Below are 17594 nucleotides of genomic sequence, written 5' to 3' on the forward strand. Positions count from 1 at the left end.
CCTCATCTGTCCTCTGCCTTCAGGTTAGTGGCAATTGGATTCTGCCCTAATACTCCGCTGTGTGTATGCACACACAAACACATACACACAACCACACAGACACACACACACAACCACACAGACACATACACTAGGGGCCATAACGAAGCGCTTTAATCTAATCCTTGCATTTTACTCCCACCATAAGCAATATAAAGGGAGAGAAAGAGGAAGAATATGTCAACAGCACAGTACACCAGCTGAATCTGCAAACACTGTGCATCCACACTAGTTTTCGTTAAAGATCTGCATCCATGCTGACATGTGCAAACAACAAAGAAATGGCTAAATCTCTCCTTCCTCTTCCACAAAGCCAGCACTCAGCCAGCAGTAGGATAAAATATCCTGGTGTTAAACCTCCGCTTTGCACTTGCCTGCTCTCTCCTAATGTTTGATTTCTACATAATCATCTTCCCCAAAACTCTGCTTACTCAAGAAAACAAGAGGCCAGTAATTCCATGCTGATTTGTAGACCAAAGGTTAAAAGATGAATCAGACAGAAAACATCCTGGTTTGGACATTGGCAAAGTCAAAAACAACCAATCACTAACACGAACCACAAAGGCTGGACTGTGGCCACCTCTGTGTGTCTGTCGGGGATGATCATCACACCGAGAAAAAGGAACTACAGAGATAATACAGAGGAGCCAGTGGGGGGGGGGGCAGAAAGAGCCATTTGGCCAGAAGGAGGGGACATGAAAGAGGTTAGAGCCCCGACTTCACCTCCTCACGAGGAGGAAAGAGAGAGGGAGCGAGGGATGGGCAGGGAGAATAATGAAGGAGTGGCTGCTCAAATATTTAGTCACACACACACACACACACACACACACACACACACACACACACACACACCTCTTAGTGTGTCTGAGTCAGTGACCAGGAAATCCACAGGAAAGAGATTATTGCTATAGGCTACAGAGTGGGATGTAGAGTGTGTGTGTGTGTGTGTGTGTTTGTGCACACTTAAATTTTAATGGAAAAACTGAACAAAAAACTTAATCAAGCTGCCACGTTCAAAAACCTAAAATTATGTTGTTAAGCTGTCAGAGACAACTCAGCGCTGTGCTAGAGGTTTCTACACACCACATGTCCCATATTCCTCCTGCAGCATGACAATGAGCCCAAACATCATTTTAATATTGATAACACAGATTTAAGACCTTTCTTGTTATTGAACTTGGCCAAGTGATTCATAAAAGCTACTCATGACATTAGTTTTGAAAGTGCCCTCACTTTCCAGTATTTTTGCAACCAAAAAAAATAATGAATTATAATGAAATAATTATTTTAATAACTTCTCAAGTAAACATGTCAAAACCAAATTGTTTGTGTGTGTCAGATTATTGTCGGTTCACTATTTGATGGTTTTGGTTCTGTTGCTTGGACAAAACAAATGGTGATGGACCTGTCACTGACTATTTTATAGAACCAATGATTGATGAATATAAATAATTGATCCATAAATAGATACAGAAAATATTCCCTGCACAGTGATATGTGTGTGTGTGTGTGTGTGTGTGTTCATGTGCTACCATCTTCTTTAACCGCCAGCAACAACCCAGATCCCAGATTCAGCCTCACCACAGTGTGACCACACTTCCCACAAATACACCATGTCGCACGCAGTTTTTAGTTTTTCTCACAAAATTATCTGCCCAGAAACCACAGGCAACAGAAAACACTCCCATCACCTCTCTGCCTCACAGCTGGTGGTTCATTACATGTGGTTAAAACTCAACCAGCCATCAGCCCGTGAGCCTCCAGCTCCAGTTCCTCTCTCTAACTGGGAAAAATTAAACACCACTTAGTGACTGATGAGGTTGAAGCATTAGGAAACATGACTCAAAGCAAAACGCCAGCTTCAATTAGCACATCCACGCTATAAAAAGGTCAAAGGTCAGAGAAACCGACTAAAAAGAAAAGTACGTCACCCAGATTAGCAGGAAGTTAATGAGTGAGTCACTGCAGGCTGTTGGCATAAAAACAGCACCTGTATAAAACACCTGCTGGGACTCTGAGGATGAGATTTATCAGTGATCCGAATCTAAGTATATAAGGTCACGTTTGTTTGCTCAGTAACTTCCTGGATCAGTAGAAAAAAAGAAAAAGGAACATGTGTTGGAGAAAAAAGGAAATAAAAATAAACCACAGCCTAAATGAAGTGTGTAAATAAAGCTGCACCTTTACTTAATAAATTACATACATGACTGACTCACACAGAATAAACAACACTGACAATTTAACAATAACCACAAATGACTGGACACAACAGATAATTAGTCTTGTGTGCAAATATGCAGCTTTTATATCAAGACAGAGAAAAAGGAAACATCCTCACGTGCACAGTCTCCCAGTTGGTGACAGTGCCCAGTTTGGTCCGACCATAAAAAACAGAAACTCCCACTAGACATCAACCAACTCACCGATCTGACCAAAGGTCCTGTCACTGACGCCACAACTGTGAGTTTACTTTAGTTTAGTTGATTTCAGTTCAAAACAGCTGCTGGTTATTTGACAAACAAACAAGGCTTCTTCTTCTACAATGTGCTAATTTATTTAATAATGCATGAGCATTCGTCAAGTTTCACACTGATTTGGGCAAAACATTTTATTATGTAGGCGGGTGACTCCAAACGTCAGTATCAGCCAGGTCTGAGTTGATGAAGATTTGTTTGGTCTGTGAAAAGTTTGGCGACACTGGGAAAATAAGTCTGTCATCTAATGAAACCTTGCCTCAAAACGTTTGAATGAATAAAAGTGACATTTGCATGTTTTTAAACACACATTTGTGCACGTGATAAATGTCAAGGCACAATCTGCTGTTCAGTCTGTTGTTTTTTGTCTGTTTACGACTCGTGTAGCTGCCGACTGTTTCTCTGTGTTAATACTCAGAGTTGGTTTTCTTCCCAGACAGACGGTAACATCAGGAGGCCACAGGTCAAACAGCTAGAGCAGTCCCACCGGACCACGCCGGCCATCGAACAGGAAGCCCAGTCAGTGTGTTTCCATTGGACATGACATCCGTCCAGCTGCCAACACACACACAAACACACAGAGGAAGTGCAGAGAGCTGGAAACAAGCCAGCCGCCAATCCATTTTCAACTTTAACTGTCACTTTGGTTGATTTTCCTCTTCTCCTGCAGCACACAGAGCTGAAGGCTGATTTACAATAAAGAGAAGTGGAGAGAATGACTGACAGCAAAGGGCACAAGAACTCAGTATATTAAAATTATTTCTCATCTCCTGTCAGTTGCGTTTTTGTCGATTCTTACATCATCCAAAACCCTGTTTCCAACCTCTGGGTCGACTGAATGCCGACAATTTTCCAATGCACAGTTGCAGATGTGCTCAAATCTATCAATTATTTTTATAAAGTCTGTTTCATTCCAGTGAGAATCCCTCTACTCTGCTACAAAGTCATGAGCGGTGATCTGAAGCAGGCCGAAAATAGCCAATAATCGGCTTTGTGAGAATCCTGGTCGACAGGGCTGCAGAATTATTCTCCAGCACAGGAAGTGAGGGAAAGTGACATTAACATGAGGAATTAGATCATGTTTTCTAAAAAATTAGATGATTTGTGGTGGAAGGTTTAAGAAATAAAAATACTACATCAAAGCTTGGCACAAGAATAAAAATAAGAAGGAACTTTTCACATTTTCACTGGGCAGAACCATTAAAACATTAAATGTATAGAATACAAATCATAAAGCTCCACATTGATTCAGAAGTGTAAAATGCATTGGAGCATTCTGTAAATGTAAGTGTTGTTTTAGGTTGGTCTTGTTGTAGCGATGTGCTCTTTGGTTTTGCTCTAAGTAAATAAAAACCTAATTTATATAATGAAAATTGTGTCATAACGTTCGGCATTGATTAATGAAAGTTATTGAACAGTTTTTTTATAAATGTGTTTCAATCTGTTGCTGTTCCAACAATATGTTCTCTGGTGTTTTCATGGCAGTAAAGTTTTCCTAAAGCGATTTAACATTTTTGAATCAAAAAAAAAGATGATGTTGGGAATTTAAATTACTCCATGAACACTGTGCCCAGCCTGCATTAAATCACATGAAGCTGACATGATTATTTACTCTGGTTGTGTTCTTGCAATTGCTATATGCAAAGTCAATTATTCCACAAGCAAACTTTGATTAAAACAAGTTTCACCAGTCAAATATCCAATGGAGGTTGATTTGAGGAGCAGGGACCAGAAGCTCCTCTCGTCTGTTCCCTCCACCCATCCTTCCTCACATTATACTAAGTGCTGGGGAAGATAACAACCAATGGGACTTCCAAATGCATCAGCATCAAAAAGCCATTTAATCATTGCTATGCCTCTCTTTCTCTCACTCACTCTTCTTCCTCCAGCCTTCGTGCCAAATACCATGTCTCTGGAGAGGAGGAAACATTTAATAAAACTTCTCTAATTGAGTTTCGTCAGTATAGAGCCGCGTGGCCTTGTGCAGTCACAGTCATCTGCTCATCATCTAAAAAGAATCTTCTCCTACAAAAGGTTGAATTCTCAGAGGCCAAGACCTGACCTGAGAAACATCAACCTTATTGTGCCTTTCACATTTTGGATTCAGGCGCAAACATGTTGACAAATGAAGTTTCATGGAGGACTCGGGGCTCCACAGAGATTCTGGGAATCCTACTAGACATGATTTTTCATCTACTGGAATATATAACAAGTGTGCTGCTCACTAACATCAGATTAAAATAAATGCAGAGCGAACTGGTGCAGACTGGAGCCTGGGGCATGTGTGTTTTCGCCATTTTAAAATACCAAGATGTCAGCAATTTGGGGTGAACAAAGAGCATTTTGGAAGAAGAAAACAAGTGAGCCAGTGCCCCACTTGCACCGCTTTGAACCCCTTTAACCTATTTCTGAAGCATTTTACTCTCACCGTAAGTCAAACACAAGAATCCACCAGATGTCATGAGCAAAAGCTGGGTTTTTTAAAAAAGCTGGCTTGTGTAGTGATCTGGTGACTTAACATTGCTGCTCTGCTAAAAGGCAACATGGATGGCATATATAATATAAAGAATTAGCATCAGAGCCCAGCATCAATGAGCCCCCAGAGTTAATTATTTAGTCCCGTGCTGTATATTAATAAAATGGTTTTAGGGCGACTATTCAAAACAGATTTTAAAGTGGTGGAACAAAATGAAGATAATCAGCGTACTTCCCGTCCATAAAGCAGTCATTCTTCATAAGCTACTTGCTGCTGTCTGAGGTTGCTGAGCGTGTGGGCAGGAAACTTTTAAGAAGAACCTCATGTCACCTCCTCCCTTCTTACTATTCATTCTCACGCCTTTCTGAAAAAAATCTTCTTTTTTTTTTCCACACCACTTTTCTCTCAGTATTATCAAGTCTCTGCAGCACTGACCCCTCACCTCCTATGACTGGATGCTAGTAAAAATTGAAGTTTTTCCTGCGTTGAGCTCTTTGTACACGGTCGCAGATAACAGGGAGAGCTCAATGCTGAAAATACAGAGTAGAGATTTGTGCTCGACCTTGCACGCTGTTTAAAATCATGGCCATCTGAAAGCCTGATCCCCTGACAGGAGTATTTTGGAGAAATGTAAGGTCGAGACCTATCACTGAGCTGTAATGGCCACACACACAAACAGATAAGCAAGGCAGAGGCGGGTCCAGACCTCTGGAACAGACAACACAGTTAGATATGATCATTGTGACTCATACAACAACAACGCTCATTCATTTACACTGAACAACATTCAGGTGTATGTGTATATCTATCAACCATGTCCATATAAAATATATGTGCGTGGCAGCCGGACATGGATTTATTTTGGACACTGAGGGGGATGTTTTGATCGTCCAAACCACTTTGAGCCTGAGCCCCGTCAAGAGAAGCTCATTTATGCTTTTATCTCAGCTGAGGCGGATTACTGCAGTGCTAACTTGACTGGACGGTCCACATGGAGTTCATTCAAAATGGTGTTGCTCAGAGTTTCATCTGGGATCAGAAGAAGAGCACATTACTCTAAAATCTTAAATCTTCACACTGGCTTCCAATTGCATATTTAGATGTTCAAAGAATAAGATCTATGGACTCATGTCAGGTTATAAAGTACAGAGTTCAAACTAAACAGTGACGCAGCCTTCAGTTTTTTACGCGTTCACCTGGAACAAATTACCAGTAGATCTTAAACCCGTCGCAAATCTGCAGATTTTTAAATCTAGATGAAAGACATTTCTCTTCTCTTGTGTCTATGATTGTAAGCCTTAACTTCCTAGCACTTTATTTTTAACGCATTTTTAGAGTCAGAAACTTTTTTTAATTATTTCATTTTAATTGTTTGAAGAAAAAAAAATGGGACTGTCAATCTTTCACAGCAATGAGCAGTAAATTGAGACCTGACCATCTTTATCGTCTTGCTTCACGATTCAACTGCAGAGTCATCCAGCTGTGATTTTCATGCACAGCAGAGAAATGTTAATGTCACTTTTCATAGTTTGTGTATTTGTAATTTATCTTGGTCACGCAACACGTTCAAACGACACCCCAGTTACCTTTAATAACCTGACCGCCAGTGAGTTCCCAACAAAAAAAACCAAAGGATTAGGAAACAGCAGGACCTACACAGAGGATTTTACTGTTGGACAAATAGTTTTTTCTTGTATGTTCCTGTGTCTAGCCACTGATCTAAGCAGAACACAAACACCAACAGACAACGCTGATAGCTGATGCACAAAACATCTAAAAATGTATGTGTCAGCTGAAAAAGACTCGAACAGTAAAATGACGGCCCCCCAAAAAAATGTGAAGGCCAAACATTCTCTTCTACTAAACATCAACAATTTGTAACCAACCACAGCATTTCATTTCCCCTCTATAATATAAGGATATGTCCTTATCATGGAGACTACACTGACCCACTGGCTCTCTGTCTCACCAACAGATCCAACAATAACACACCAACACTAGGGTGACAGACTCTCTCCAACAGCCGGACACATCCTGGACATCTAGGCTTGATTCATTATCATACTGAGCCATAATCTCCCAGTGAAAATATATCTCGATGTGATGTTAAGTGAGCAAAGACATGTTGAAGACAACAGGTGTTGAATTTAAATTTACAAGTGTTTAAGGCCAACCCATTGTTTTTCAGGAAAACCTTGAAAGCTTTGTTTTGTTTTCCTCAAATTCACCAACTTTAATGGTTAGCAAAGCCCCTGGGAAGCCTGGCAGCAGTAGCATTATTAGGATAGGGTGAGTGGAAAGCAGTAAAAATGATAACAAGTAGATCTCTCCCAACAGGAAACAGAGAGGCAGCGAGCACAGAACAAACATCATCTTTATTTCATTTTGGCATTTTATCTCAGTTTCTTTAACAGCTCTTTGATGCTGCACACTCAACAAAAACCTCTTGACACAGCTCTACACTTAATTAGCCGATTCCTTGAAAATGCCACGTGCAGTCGATGCCATAAAATCCCAAAAGGTCTCAGAGCTACATTAAATTTACCAGGTTGGAAAGAGTGAAGGCACAAAACACATGACACAGTCTCATCACAAAATAAAGGCCATACACACAACCAGTTTCATCTCTCCACACTTTCAGTCACATTTACAGCCACGCTCCGTCTCACACACTTTCGCCTCGCAAGTCACAGTTTTTTCCTCTCACTCTTTCTGGCCTGAAACCACAGGCACCACAAATAGCTATCATCACCTCAGCCTCTATGCGTCTCCACTGGAAACTTCTTACGTGTGTCTGGCCTGCTGGAGACCACCGCTCTACTCTGGGAGCAAGAAATAAACTTAAATAAAAATAAAATGGAGCCACCTGAGGGTTGCGACTAAGGTTCATGTCTGCTGTGCATTCACCAGTGTGATCATTTTTCTGTGGAGGTGTCAACACTGACTGAGAAATAGTGAGGTGGGCTTTCACCATTTCTGATAAAAACAATAATTAATTGATGTTCATCAGTAAATAAAAGGTTATTTTCAGGTGCCCTATTTTTCTGATTGATCAATTAATCATCAAGAGCAAATTGTTGTTTTATCCAACTAAAATATATTAAAATACATTAAAATGAAATAGGAGCACACAAACACATTTGAAACAGAACCTGAGAATGCCTGGTATTTTTACATAATAAATGACTCTGATACAAGAGCTTTGCCAATGAAAATTGTCTTCAATATGAAACATTTTAATTAAGAACACTTAAAATTTAATTAAGGAATTAGGGAACAAGATTATTAATGTGACCAGACACTGGATGCCACAGACCAGTGTCTGAGACATCCTGCAGACAGAGACGTTTGAACCCAGTTCTAATTGAGGGAGAGTCTCCAACCACTGAGCTACCAACACTCACAATAGCAGCTCCACATTAGCAGGAAGACTCTCACCCTCTAAGCTTTGAACTAAAATATGTTATACAGGCAGATTAAATAGCAAACGAAGCAATCAGGGTGCATATGAAGACTTACTATAGGTTCTCCAACAAGGTAACAACCTGAAAAGTGTCATCAAGTTCTTAAATTGTCTGGATATGAAACCCTTTATACACCACCAGGCTTTGAAAACAGGACAACGATGTTCTCACTGAGTCTGGTTAGAAATGATATTCCAAAAATGAAGGGAGGGGGAAAGCTGTTAAATCTGCACAACACACTGCCTGGACTTAAAGGGTTTCGCAGCTCTGGCCATGAAATTGTCAATCCACTGCACACACACATCCACACACATACAGCAGAGGGATTAATCCTAAATTTGGTTGGCAGCCTCCAACGGGCTCGTGTAGATCCAGCTGAATATCAAAACATATTCGGAAGGGATTTTGAGGACAGGAATTAACAACCCCAGAACGAAAAGAGCTCAGACACAAACGCTACCTTCAAAACAGAACTCAACACTTACTCACTGTCAAAACTGGTAGGAACACAGCATATTCTCCTCGTAATGAACAGACTATACATTTGCTTCACATAGGGCTGCAAATATGGAGGAGCAGAAGGGGGAAGGGGGAGACGAGAGACGAGAACCGGGTGATAAAACATTGCAGTGTTTTTTTACTGTACAGTATGAGGACAGCTGAGAGGTTCCTACGTTCACTAATGAGTCATTCTCCAACTTTCACAAATGCTAGAACTGACCAAGAACTCTGACAGTGATAAAAAACTAAAGCAAAACTAAGACCCCCCAAATGTACAAACACATACCAGCAAAAACTGGACAGGAAACATGTCAGAGATTTTAAAGGCAGGGGGAAAGTTACCAGCAAAGGAAACTTCTTAGAGACGATTCAAAGGCGTTAAACACAGATAAGAATCCTGGATCATGTGTAAATACGTTATGCAACAAGTCGTAATGTTTAAAATATTTATTGCAGAGGTCAGAAGGGGAAAAAAGCAACATTTTGGGTAGCTGCTTCAGGCTGTAATAAGCAGAGTGGTAGCTTTAAACCATGTGTGGCATTAAAAACTAGTTGGTGGTTGGGTAGAGAGTCTGAACCTCACTGCACTCACCTATAAACAAACCAACACTCAAGAGACAGCCTGGATAAAGTGTCCACCGCACAGGATATAAATATCTATCAGCATGAAACATGATTTCGCTGAGGAATCTCTCAGACTTTGGGAGAGGCCTTCTTTATGACAGCTGGGCAGGAAGCCAGGCACATACCCAGCATGCACCAGAGGTCTGCGTCACCACTTGGAGCTCCACATGTCCGAACAGGCCGTCTGGCTTATTTTAAAGCTTTATTTATCCTGTCTGCGAGTGAGTCTGCTCTTCTGATACAATCACTGACTTGTGCAGTTGGTTAATTGAGCAGCTTCCAGGGAGCTGATGGGTTGATGTGTGTTGCTCAGGGGCATTTCAGCAGTTCGTGACATAGAGGAAAGGATTTCTCATACACACCACCTACCCATGATTCACATAATATTCAAGTTTTTCCAAGAATTCCTGCTGAGAGCCTTTCAAAAATCTTAATAGTCAAATTTTCTAGGTGGTTTGAGATTTGATCTGGTACCATTTGACCTTGAGAGAATAACGCTGACAGCTCATACTGTTGCTTTATGGATCATTTGCATCAAAAAACAGTGAAAATGCTTCAATTTTTAGTTTCTGAAATGTGAATATTTCATATCAGAGTAACTGGTATAATAACCCAAAGATACTTTTCTCCTCAACATTTTTAGATCTGTTATTTTTCCTACATGTTTTTACTGGTACCATTTCATTTTCATTTCTCTTTTCTCTCGGTTGATAAATGGATTGCATGTACTTGTGTAAATTCCTCTGCTGCCCTTCCTTAAACATTTTTTTATCTTGGTTATCTTGTACCATCTTATTTTGCAATTATTCCAGGAGGGCTTTGGCAACACATCAAATGCCGTGCCATTAAGCGCACTCGATTGAAGCTGACGTGTACTGACTGGCAGCCTGACAAACCAGACAATACATGTTTGGCAGGTGACATCAGAGTCCAGAAGTAAACCTCCTTAGAATTTAGATTCACATGCGTCTGCCTCCCAAATGAAATCATTCCCCCACCCCTCCGTCCATCCATTTCTCAATCAATTACTCATTTGGAAAAACATGAGACTTATTCACAGCAACCACAAAGTGTCTGCATGTAAGAAGAAAAACAGCTGTACCTGAAGAGAGTTAAAAAACATCAGAAAGAGTCTGTGTTGTACCTGAATACTCAGGTAGAAACAGAAAAAACAGACAAAAACGACAGTAGTGAGGAGGATGTAAGACAGCAGAAAGAGACAGCAACTGGTGAAAACGCCTGACTCACCTGTACGCTCGATGTAGTCCACACATTTCTCAATAAAGAGTGGGATGGGTCGCTCTGATGTCACCAGGTTCTGCAGGGGAACACCAAAGTAGTTGCTCTCCCAGGTTCTCCGGGTCGGGGGGTACAGAGGTTTGGGGGGCTTAGAGGACTTCGGCTGAAAAAGGGAGATGGGATGATAAAAAAGGGGAAGAGATGAGACGATAACCAAGATGAAAGGATGAGGCAAGTGAAGGTGACACAGTGATAATATTGGTAAGAAAAAAGAAAAAGAGATGAGAGGATGGAAAGGAGGAAGACAGGAGATCAGACAGATAGATGAAGGAACAGGAGGAAAAGAGAAAGAAAAAATAAAAAACAAGAAAGGAAGGGGAAGTTAATATGAAGACAAAAGCAAAAAGCAAGTTAATAGAAAAGATATAGATATAGAGATAGAGAATAAAGGAAAGAAGCCAATTGGGATGATGAGGAAAATGATAATGAGGAATCAGAGGAAAGTCAAGGAGTTTTAAAGGAGATAGAAAGAGGAGATGTAAAGAAGAGCGTAATGAAATAAAAGAAGAGGGAGTTAAGAGAAAGACACAAGGGAGAGCAGAGATGGAAGAGGAGAGAGGACGAAGAGGAGGCAGAACATATCAGAGGAGAAGAAGAAGAAAGAAGAGGAGGAGGACAATCGGGAAATAGATCAGAGAGAAAGTTGGTGGGATGAAGGGAAAGAGGGGGAGAAAGCAGAGGGAGGTTCACGTGGAGGAAGACGAGAAGAAAGAAGACAACAGACAAAACCACTGTTCAAGACTGACGCTGGGACAAGGAACAAGGTGCTGAGGTGGCTTTGATTTCCCACACTCCTCTGCTCTTCAAAGTGTTGTCATGCCTACAGCGTTCAGGGTCCTCTCTAATTGGCTACGATGGCGACTAAACACCTTCCATTTTGTACCTTCTGGTTGTCCTTTCGCTTTCCTCTCTGATTATCAAAGACATTTGAATGTTCCAACAATGCCCTGCATTCATGACGCCTGTGTAGCGCTGGCGGCTGTTTCTCTTCTGATTTGCACACTATTATCTGATTTGTGCCAGCGTGCTCGCTCCCATGCATGTGTTTGTCAAAGTCCAATTGTGTGTTTGTACTCAGGCTGCAGGAAAATGTCAAACCATCATCCTGTAATTATTTTGCATAAAGCTACAATTGTTAAATAAGTACTGCCATCAGCCAGAATGTTCTGTGTTACATTTTTCAAATAACAAACCTTTAAATCAAAAGCAAATGAAGCTAATTTAGATTGGAGGTAGAGCTTATCAACATGTTATATTTTAGTGCATTATGATGTACCTGTCTAATGTGGATGTACCTGTCATTTATTTGTTATGGGTTTGTAAACTGGTGTGCGGGTGTGTACATGCACTCTATGCTGATGTGTGCATTTTAAGTGTGGCTGTGCTAACATATTTATTTGTACCTGTTTGTTTACAGAACTGCACGTGTACCGCAGGTACAGAAACAAATGCAGTTATAGATCTTATACAGCTCAGCAGCCCGTCAGGTCTTTAGAGAGGCCCTGTGCAGGGTAGGGGGGCATCTTGTCACAGATGCAGCCTCTGTTCTGAGATAGGAACAGAGAGCTGCTGTCTTTAGCAGTGGGTCTTTGTTCAGGCTATTTTACTGCTTGTCTGGGGCCTATAAGTTGTGGATGTTCATAAAATATTTCAGCACTGGGGCTGATCAATTATCAAATTAGTTTATCCTCACCATGAGTCCTGAGCCTATTAAAAACAGAAATCTTCTCATATCTCACACCCACACACATCTGCTCACATGCTACTATACACAATGTCTTCTGCTCTCATTCACACACGCATTCTTTCAATCTCACTCATATCCAACATAACGATGGTCTCTATCCCTCTGAAAAAACCACAACAATGGTTTGGGACTATGTTTGTTGGCTTTCTTTTTGTTTTTTGCTATTTTGTAAAGCCCTTTTAAACTTTCTGTTAAAACTGCAGATAAGTAGGCAGATAGATAATCCTCACCTTCTTCGGTTCCTTTGGCGTCTTGGGAGTCTTCTTCTTCTTTATCTTCTTGTCCTCCTGCTCGGGGTCAGAGGTGATGGCAGGGTTATCTATCCCACTCTTCCAGGGGTCGGCAGGGGAGAGCAGTGGGTCCTCCTCGCTGCCCCGGTGGGCCCTTCCCTTCTTCTTTTTCTGTGTGGCAGGGCCAGACTCCTCCCCATCGCTGTCAGAGTGGAATCGTCTTTGGTAGGCCTTTGTCTTGCTGAACAGGATTTTAGAACGATGCTTGTATTTCGAGGGCCGCCGTCCAGCCTGAGACTTACGGTCAAATCCATTCTCTTCTTCTCCACCTCCATGGAGTCCATGTAACCCACCAAAGGAGTTTCTTATTTTGACCAGACGACCGTGTGTGTCGTCAGGCACGGCATATATGTCATCGTTGTGGAAGCCCCTGGACCTCAGCAAGGTGTCCACAGGGTCTGCATAGTTCTCTGATGCCTCCACGTCCTCCGTGTGAGCCATTGGGCCACGTGGCATCCTACGGTTGCTGCGCATGCCAGCCTCAATAGTTTTAAGTAGATTGGGGTCCAGCTTTTTGACATTTGGCTTGGAAAGTACTGGTTTGGGCCGGACAGGTGGAGGCACTTTGTGGTTGCGTTCATGGTCTCCAGGTGTGCCATGGACCGGGTACTCATTGCCCTCTAGATCGATTCGGTACTTGGGTCGTTCGCTAGGTGTAGGCAGAAGTTGAACATCATCACCTATTGGACTATAGGGAGGGGGGGCCTCATTATCATCATCAGATTCTGGGTAATAGGTGTTGTAGGCTGGGGAATGGCTATGGGGCGACGTGGGGAATACGTCTTCACTAGCACCAGTGGTGCAGTCGCGGGATGAGCTGTCAAAAAGAAAGGAACTCTCAATGCTTGGCTTCTTCTCCAGCACTTCATTGAAAAATGGTGTAAAAACCTCTGTCTGTCGATGATACTGTGACAGTGAGTAGAGTGCTGTAAACTTGGCAGCAATCTCTGTGGCAATGTGCTCCCCCTCCGTCATCAACTCTTTGATGGCATCATTCTCAAAGAAGTCTGCCTGGCTGTCTGTGATCGCCACCATCTGGACAGGAATCACATCCTGGACTTCAGCCAGGAATGCCCGCAAGGTTGCCATTGAAGCCTTACGTTTGGCTGAGTAGACCAAAATGTAGCCATGCACCAATTCGTCTTTGCGGACACCGATAGCAGAGTGGTAGGAGAGGATGGTGACCTGGATTCTCCTCCTGCTGTCCCCAATGATCTTGTCCAGTATCAGTGTGTTGCTCTGGCCTGGCTGCCCTGCGCTACAGCAATGTGAATCTAGGAAAGGCGAGAGGATGAGGTCAACGCTGAAAGGATCCCAGCACATGGCGCACATGACTATCCTGAGGTCCATCTCTGACATGTCTTTGATACAAGGCAGTGGGGCCAAGACATCAAAATTATGCTTTAGCCCCTCCAGCACTGCTCGAAGACCCTGCTTAATTTGGAACTCAGTGAATTTACGTGGAAAGGCCCCAGACGGGATGTCGACAAAGGTGCACTGCAACTTGTTTGCCAGCTGTTGTCCCTGGTGCCTCAGTATAGGAATATTTTTGCAAACACTGTCCCTTTGATTTGCCAGGATGAGAATGAATGGTAGTGGCTGTGCAAATCTGTCTCTCCTACTCTGCCCTATCTCTGCTCGGATCCTGCCTATGCAATCTCCAATACAGTTGAGGGACTCTATGGAGTTGAAAACACAAAAGCAACCATGTGGCTTGAATGTGTTGACCCATGCATGGCTGAAGAGCATTGTGGAGTTGACATCCACAGGCAGAAGCTCCAGTTCATAAATTTTACCATCCAGGGTGTATTCATCATCTGTGGACTGAGCACGGATCTCATTGGCTAGTTCTTGTGAGAGACCCTCCTTTCCCAGTAGGCAAAGGTTGATCTTATCGATGTTGGCACTGTTATAATAGAGATTAGAGCGCCCGTGGTCGAGCTGCACCAGTCTGTTTGCTAAAACCTGCTCCACTTTCAGATCCACACAGTTCTGTCCGCTCAGGCATGTCTCCTTAGTGGGATGGTAAACAAACCCGATGTGTTTGAGGAGGAGCGACTCTCTATCTGGGGCAAGTTTTTGCAGCGCTCTGTATCTGGGCTCCTCATTGAGCACGCTGTGAATTTCACTCATCTTGTCACAGCTGGGGGTGGCATTCAGATCCAAGTCATAGAACAGCTCAGCATGCTCAAAAAGCATTTCCTGAAAATCCTCTTTGGCCCTTTCAACTATTTCCTGCTGGTGTCTACAGTAAACATCCCTCCTATCTGATTCTGTGATGTACTTGTAGGCCTCATCCTCCATGACAAAGCACATGACCTCTTCCCAAGGCTGACCTGGACTGATAAAATGAACCCTCTCCAGTGTCTTCTTGAATCTCTCTTTCATCTCCACCCTCCTTTTCTCTGACAGCAGGTGCTGGACATGGTTATGGTAAATTCTCTCACCATCATGCGTATCAAGGAGGTCAAAGGGTATCCTGCGGTCACTGTTGTTGATATGGTCAGTCTCATCCCATGGTGTATGTTCCAGAACAACAAACCAGTACTGGAAATCAGGCCTGTTCCGAATCACACTCTGTGCCTCAGGCCATGTGAGGTGTTCAACCTCTTCCAGGTTACTGAGGAGGTTGTTAAGGGTTTTCGGTAGTGTTGTCAGGTACTCTTCCCTCCTCCTTTTGATGTGTTCTTGCTTCAGTTGTGCTATGTGTTTCGTGAACATGTTGCGCGCTTTCCTAGACCCCTCCAAGGTGATGAAGTCATCATAATCAGCCTGGCCCTTCATATTATTCATCACTGTTTTCCACGTGATATGGTAATCTCTCACCGTGTGCACCATAAGTTTTTCAAATCTATCAGTCACTGAGGCAACAAGCTGTCGTTGGATTTTATAGGCCTCCAGGTATGACACAGTTTTTGGCTTCCCCCTTGTTTTGTCTAGCTGCTGGATGAGAGCATTAAAGCAGAGGTCCACGTTGACGTTGGAGCGTGCTGATGTCTCAATTAGAAGCAGGTTCTTCTTGCTAGCAACAAAGGCTTGAAGGTCCCTTATGTACTGGTCCACACATTCATCACATTTTGTGGCAGCAACGACAATAGGCTTCTTTGACTTAACAATTTGGGAATAAAGACTGTTGACAAACTTTATCTGGTCATCAAACTTCCTATTGCAACCCTTACTGACATCAATGCAAAGCACAAAACCGTCGATGTTCAGCTTCCCATCAGGCATCTGCTTCTGGTCAAAGTCCTGCTCCAGACCCAGCTGGTCCGTGCAGATGTACATGAGCTTTTCTGCAGACTGGAGCTTAGTTGCTGCCGCCCGTTTGGTGTACGGCTGCAGGTTCGTACTCCGATGAGGAAGAAATGTCTGATCGTCAATGAACTCCGTTTGTTCAATGACTTGGATTTTACAGTCCAACCCATCGTCCCCTCGCTGAGACACCTCTCCCCAGTACAGGAAGTGGTCATTGTTAACCACACGTCCACCAAAGTCTATTGTGCTGAGCACAGAGGTGTGCTCCGAGTAGTAGCCGTCCGCATCAGGACGCACATACCGATTGCACAGGCAGGACTTGCCCACGCCACAATTTCCCTTCTCTTTCTCCGTCCCCGAGAGGCCAACCACACTGACGGCGAATGTTGGGGGGCGCACATCCTTGTTCTTGGCCATTATATCCCCCCGCTCATCGCTAACTTCCAGGAAAAAAGGTCAAGATATCATTCCAGTTCTGCTTGTCAGCGGTACAGAGGCAATTTCATTCTGATTTTCCCTTGGTAGTGGTAAATCCCCCTCCAACTCTGTGTATCTCTCAGAGTCTATCCTGGGTCTTCTGTGAGCTGGGATAGAGCAGCCAGCTTCTCCTTTTATCACCTGCCTGCAAGACATGGAATGTACAATTAGGAAAAGATAAAGACTAAACAAACAAAAACATATTTGCACTGACTTGTCCTCAGAGTACCTAAAGCTCTTTGTCAAGAAATAATATAATTAGCTTTTGTTTTCCTGCATTCCCCTCTGGGGCACACATCCATACACAGATGCACAGTGCAGTGATTTAAAACAACACATCAGACATATTAATCTGGCATTACATGAAGTTATCAGAAAATCAGAGACAAGAACAAAGTACCAGACATGTACAAGTCAAAATAAATTGCAATTGAATTCAATTCATTTGTATGGTACCAGATCATAAAAAAATCATCTCAAGGCACTTTACACACAAACCCAAAATCTTTCCTAAATGGTAAAATCTCATGAAACAATTTTGATTGGCATTTCTTGCATTAGAAATAAAATGTGCTGGCCTTGAGACACTACAATAATCAGCTTACAATGTTAAAATGTGAAGAAAAAGCTTAAATTTTGAAAAACCAAGCAAAAATGCAATATCAAAATGGTCTTTTGAGAAGACAAAAAAGCAGACAGAAATACTTATATAAGAGAAAGGGAGAGTAATTCAATCATGGACTGTGCTCTGCAATGTCACTTTTCCCCTTGCAGAGAAAAAGAAGTGCTTTCAACCAATTTGTGCCGAGGCAGGATAAAAATGGCTTGCAACTCCAGCCCTTTGACAGTCACTGACCTAGAAATGATTTGCTTCACTGTGAGAATGAAACAGAGAAAATAAATCAGTTCACAGATTTGTTATCATCATCAGCACAACCTGCGGCTGCA

The 17594-nt window shown here is 42.5% G+C and overlaps 1 protein-coding gene across 2 annotated transcripts in view; it reads right to left on the reverse strand.

The window, feature by feature from the left end:
- Window positions 1-17594, reverse strand: part of arhgap5 (Rho GTPase activating protein 5) — a 42253-nt gene that overhangs the window by 20275 nt on the left and 4384 nt on the right. For both annotated transcript variants that reach the window (XM_026294828.1, XM_026294739.1), the window contains exons 2-3: window positions 12855-16791; window positions 10827-10980 (exon numbers count right to left, since the gene is read on the reverse strand). In XM_026294828.1, coding sequence (XP_026150613.1) covers window positions 10827-10980; window positions 12855-16586 — 3886 coding nt within the window. In that variant the 5' untranslated portion in view covers window positions 16587-16791. The remainder of the gene's footprint in view (window positions 1-10826; window positions 10981-12854; window positions 16792-17594) is intronic.

This window comes from Mastacembelus armatus, chromosome 22 (genome assembly GCF_900324485.2).
Source record: "Mastacembelus armatus chromosome 22, fMasArm1.2, whole genome shotgun sequence".
Lineage (NCBI taxonomy): Eukaryota > Metazoa > Chordata > Actinopteri > Synbranchiformes > Mastacembelidae > Mastacembelus > Mastacembelus armatus.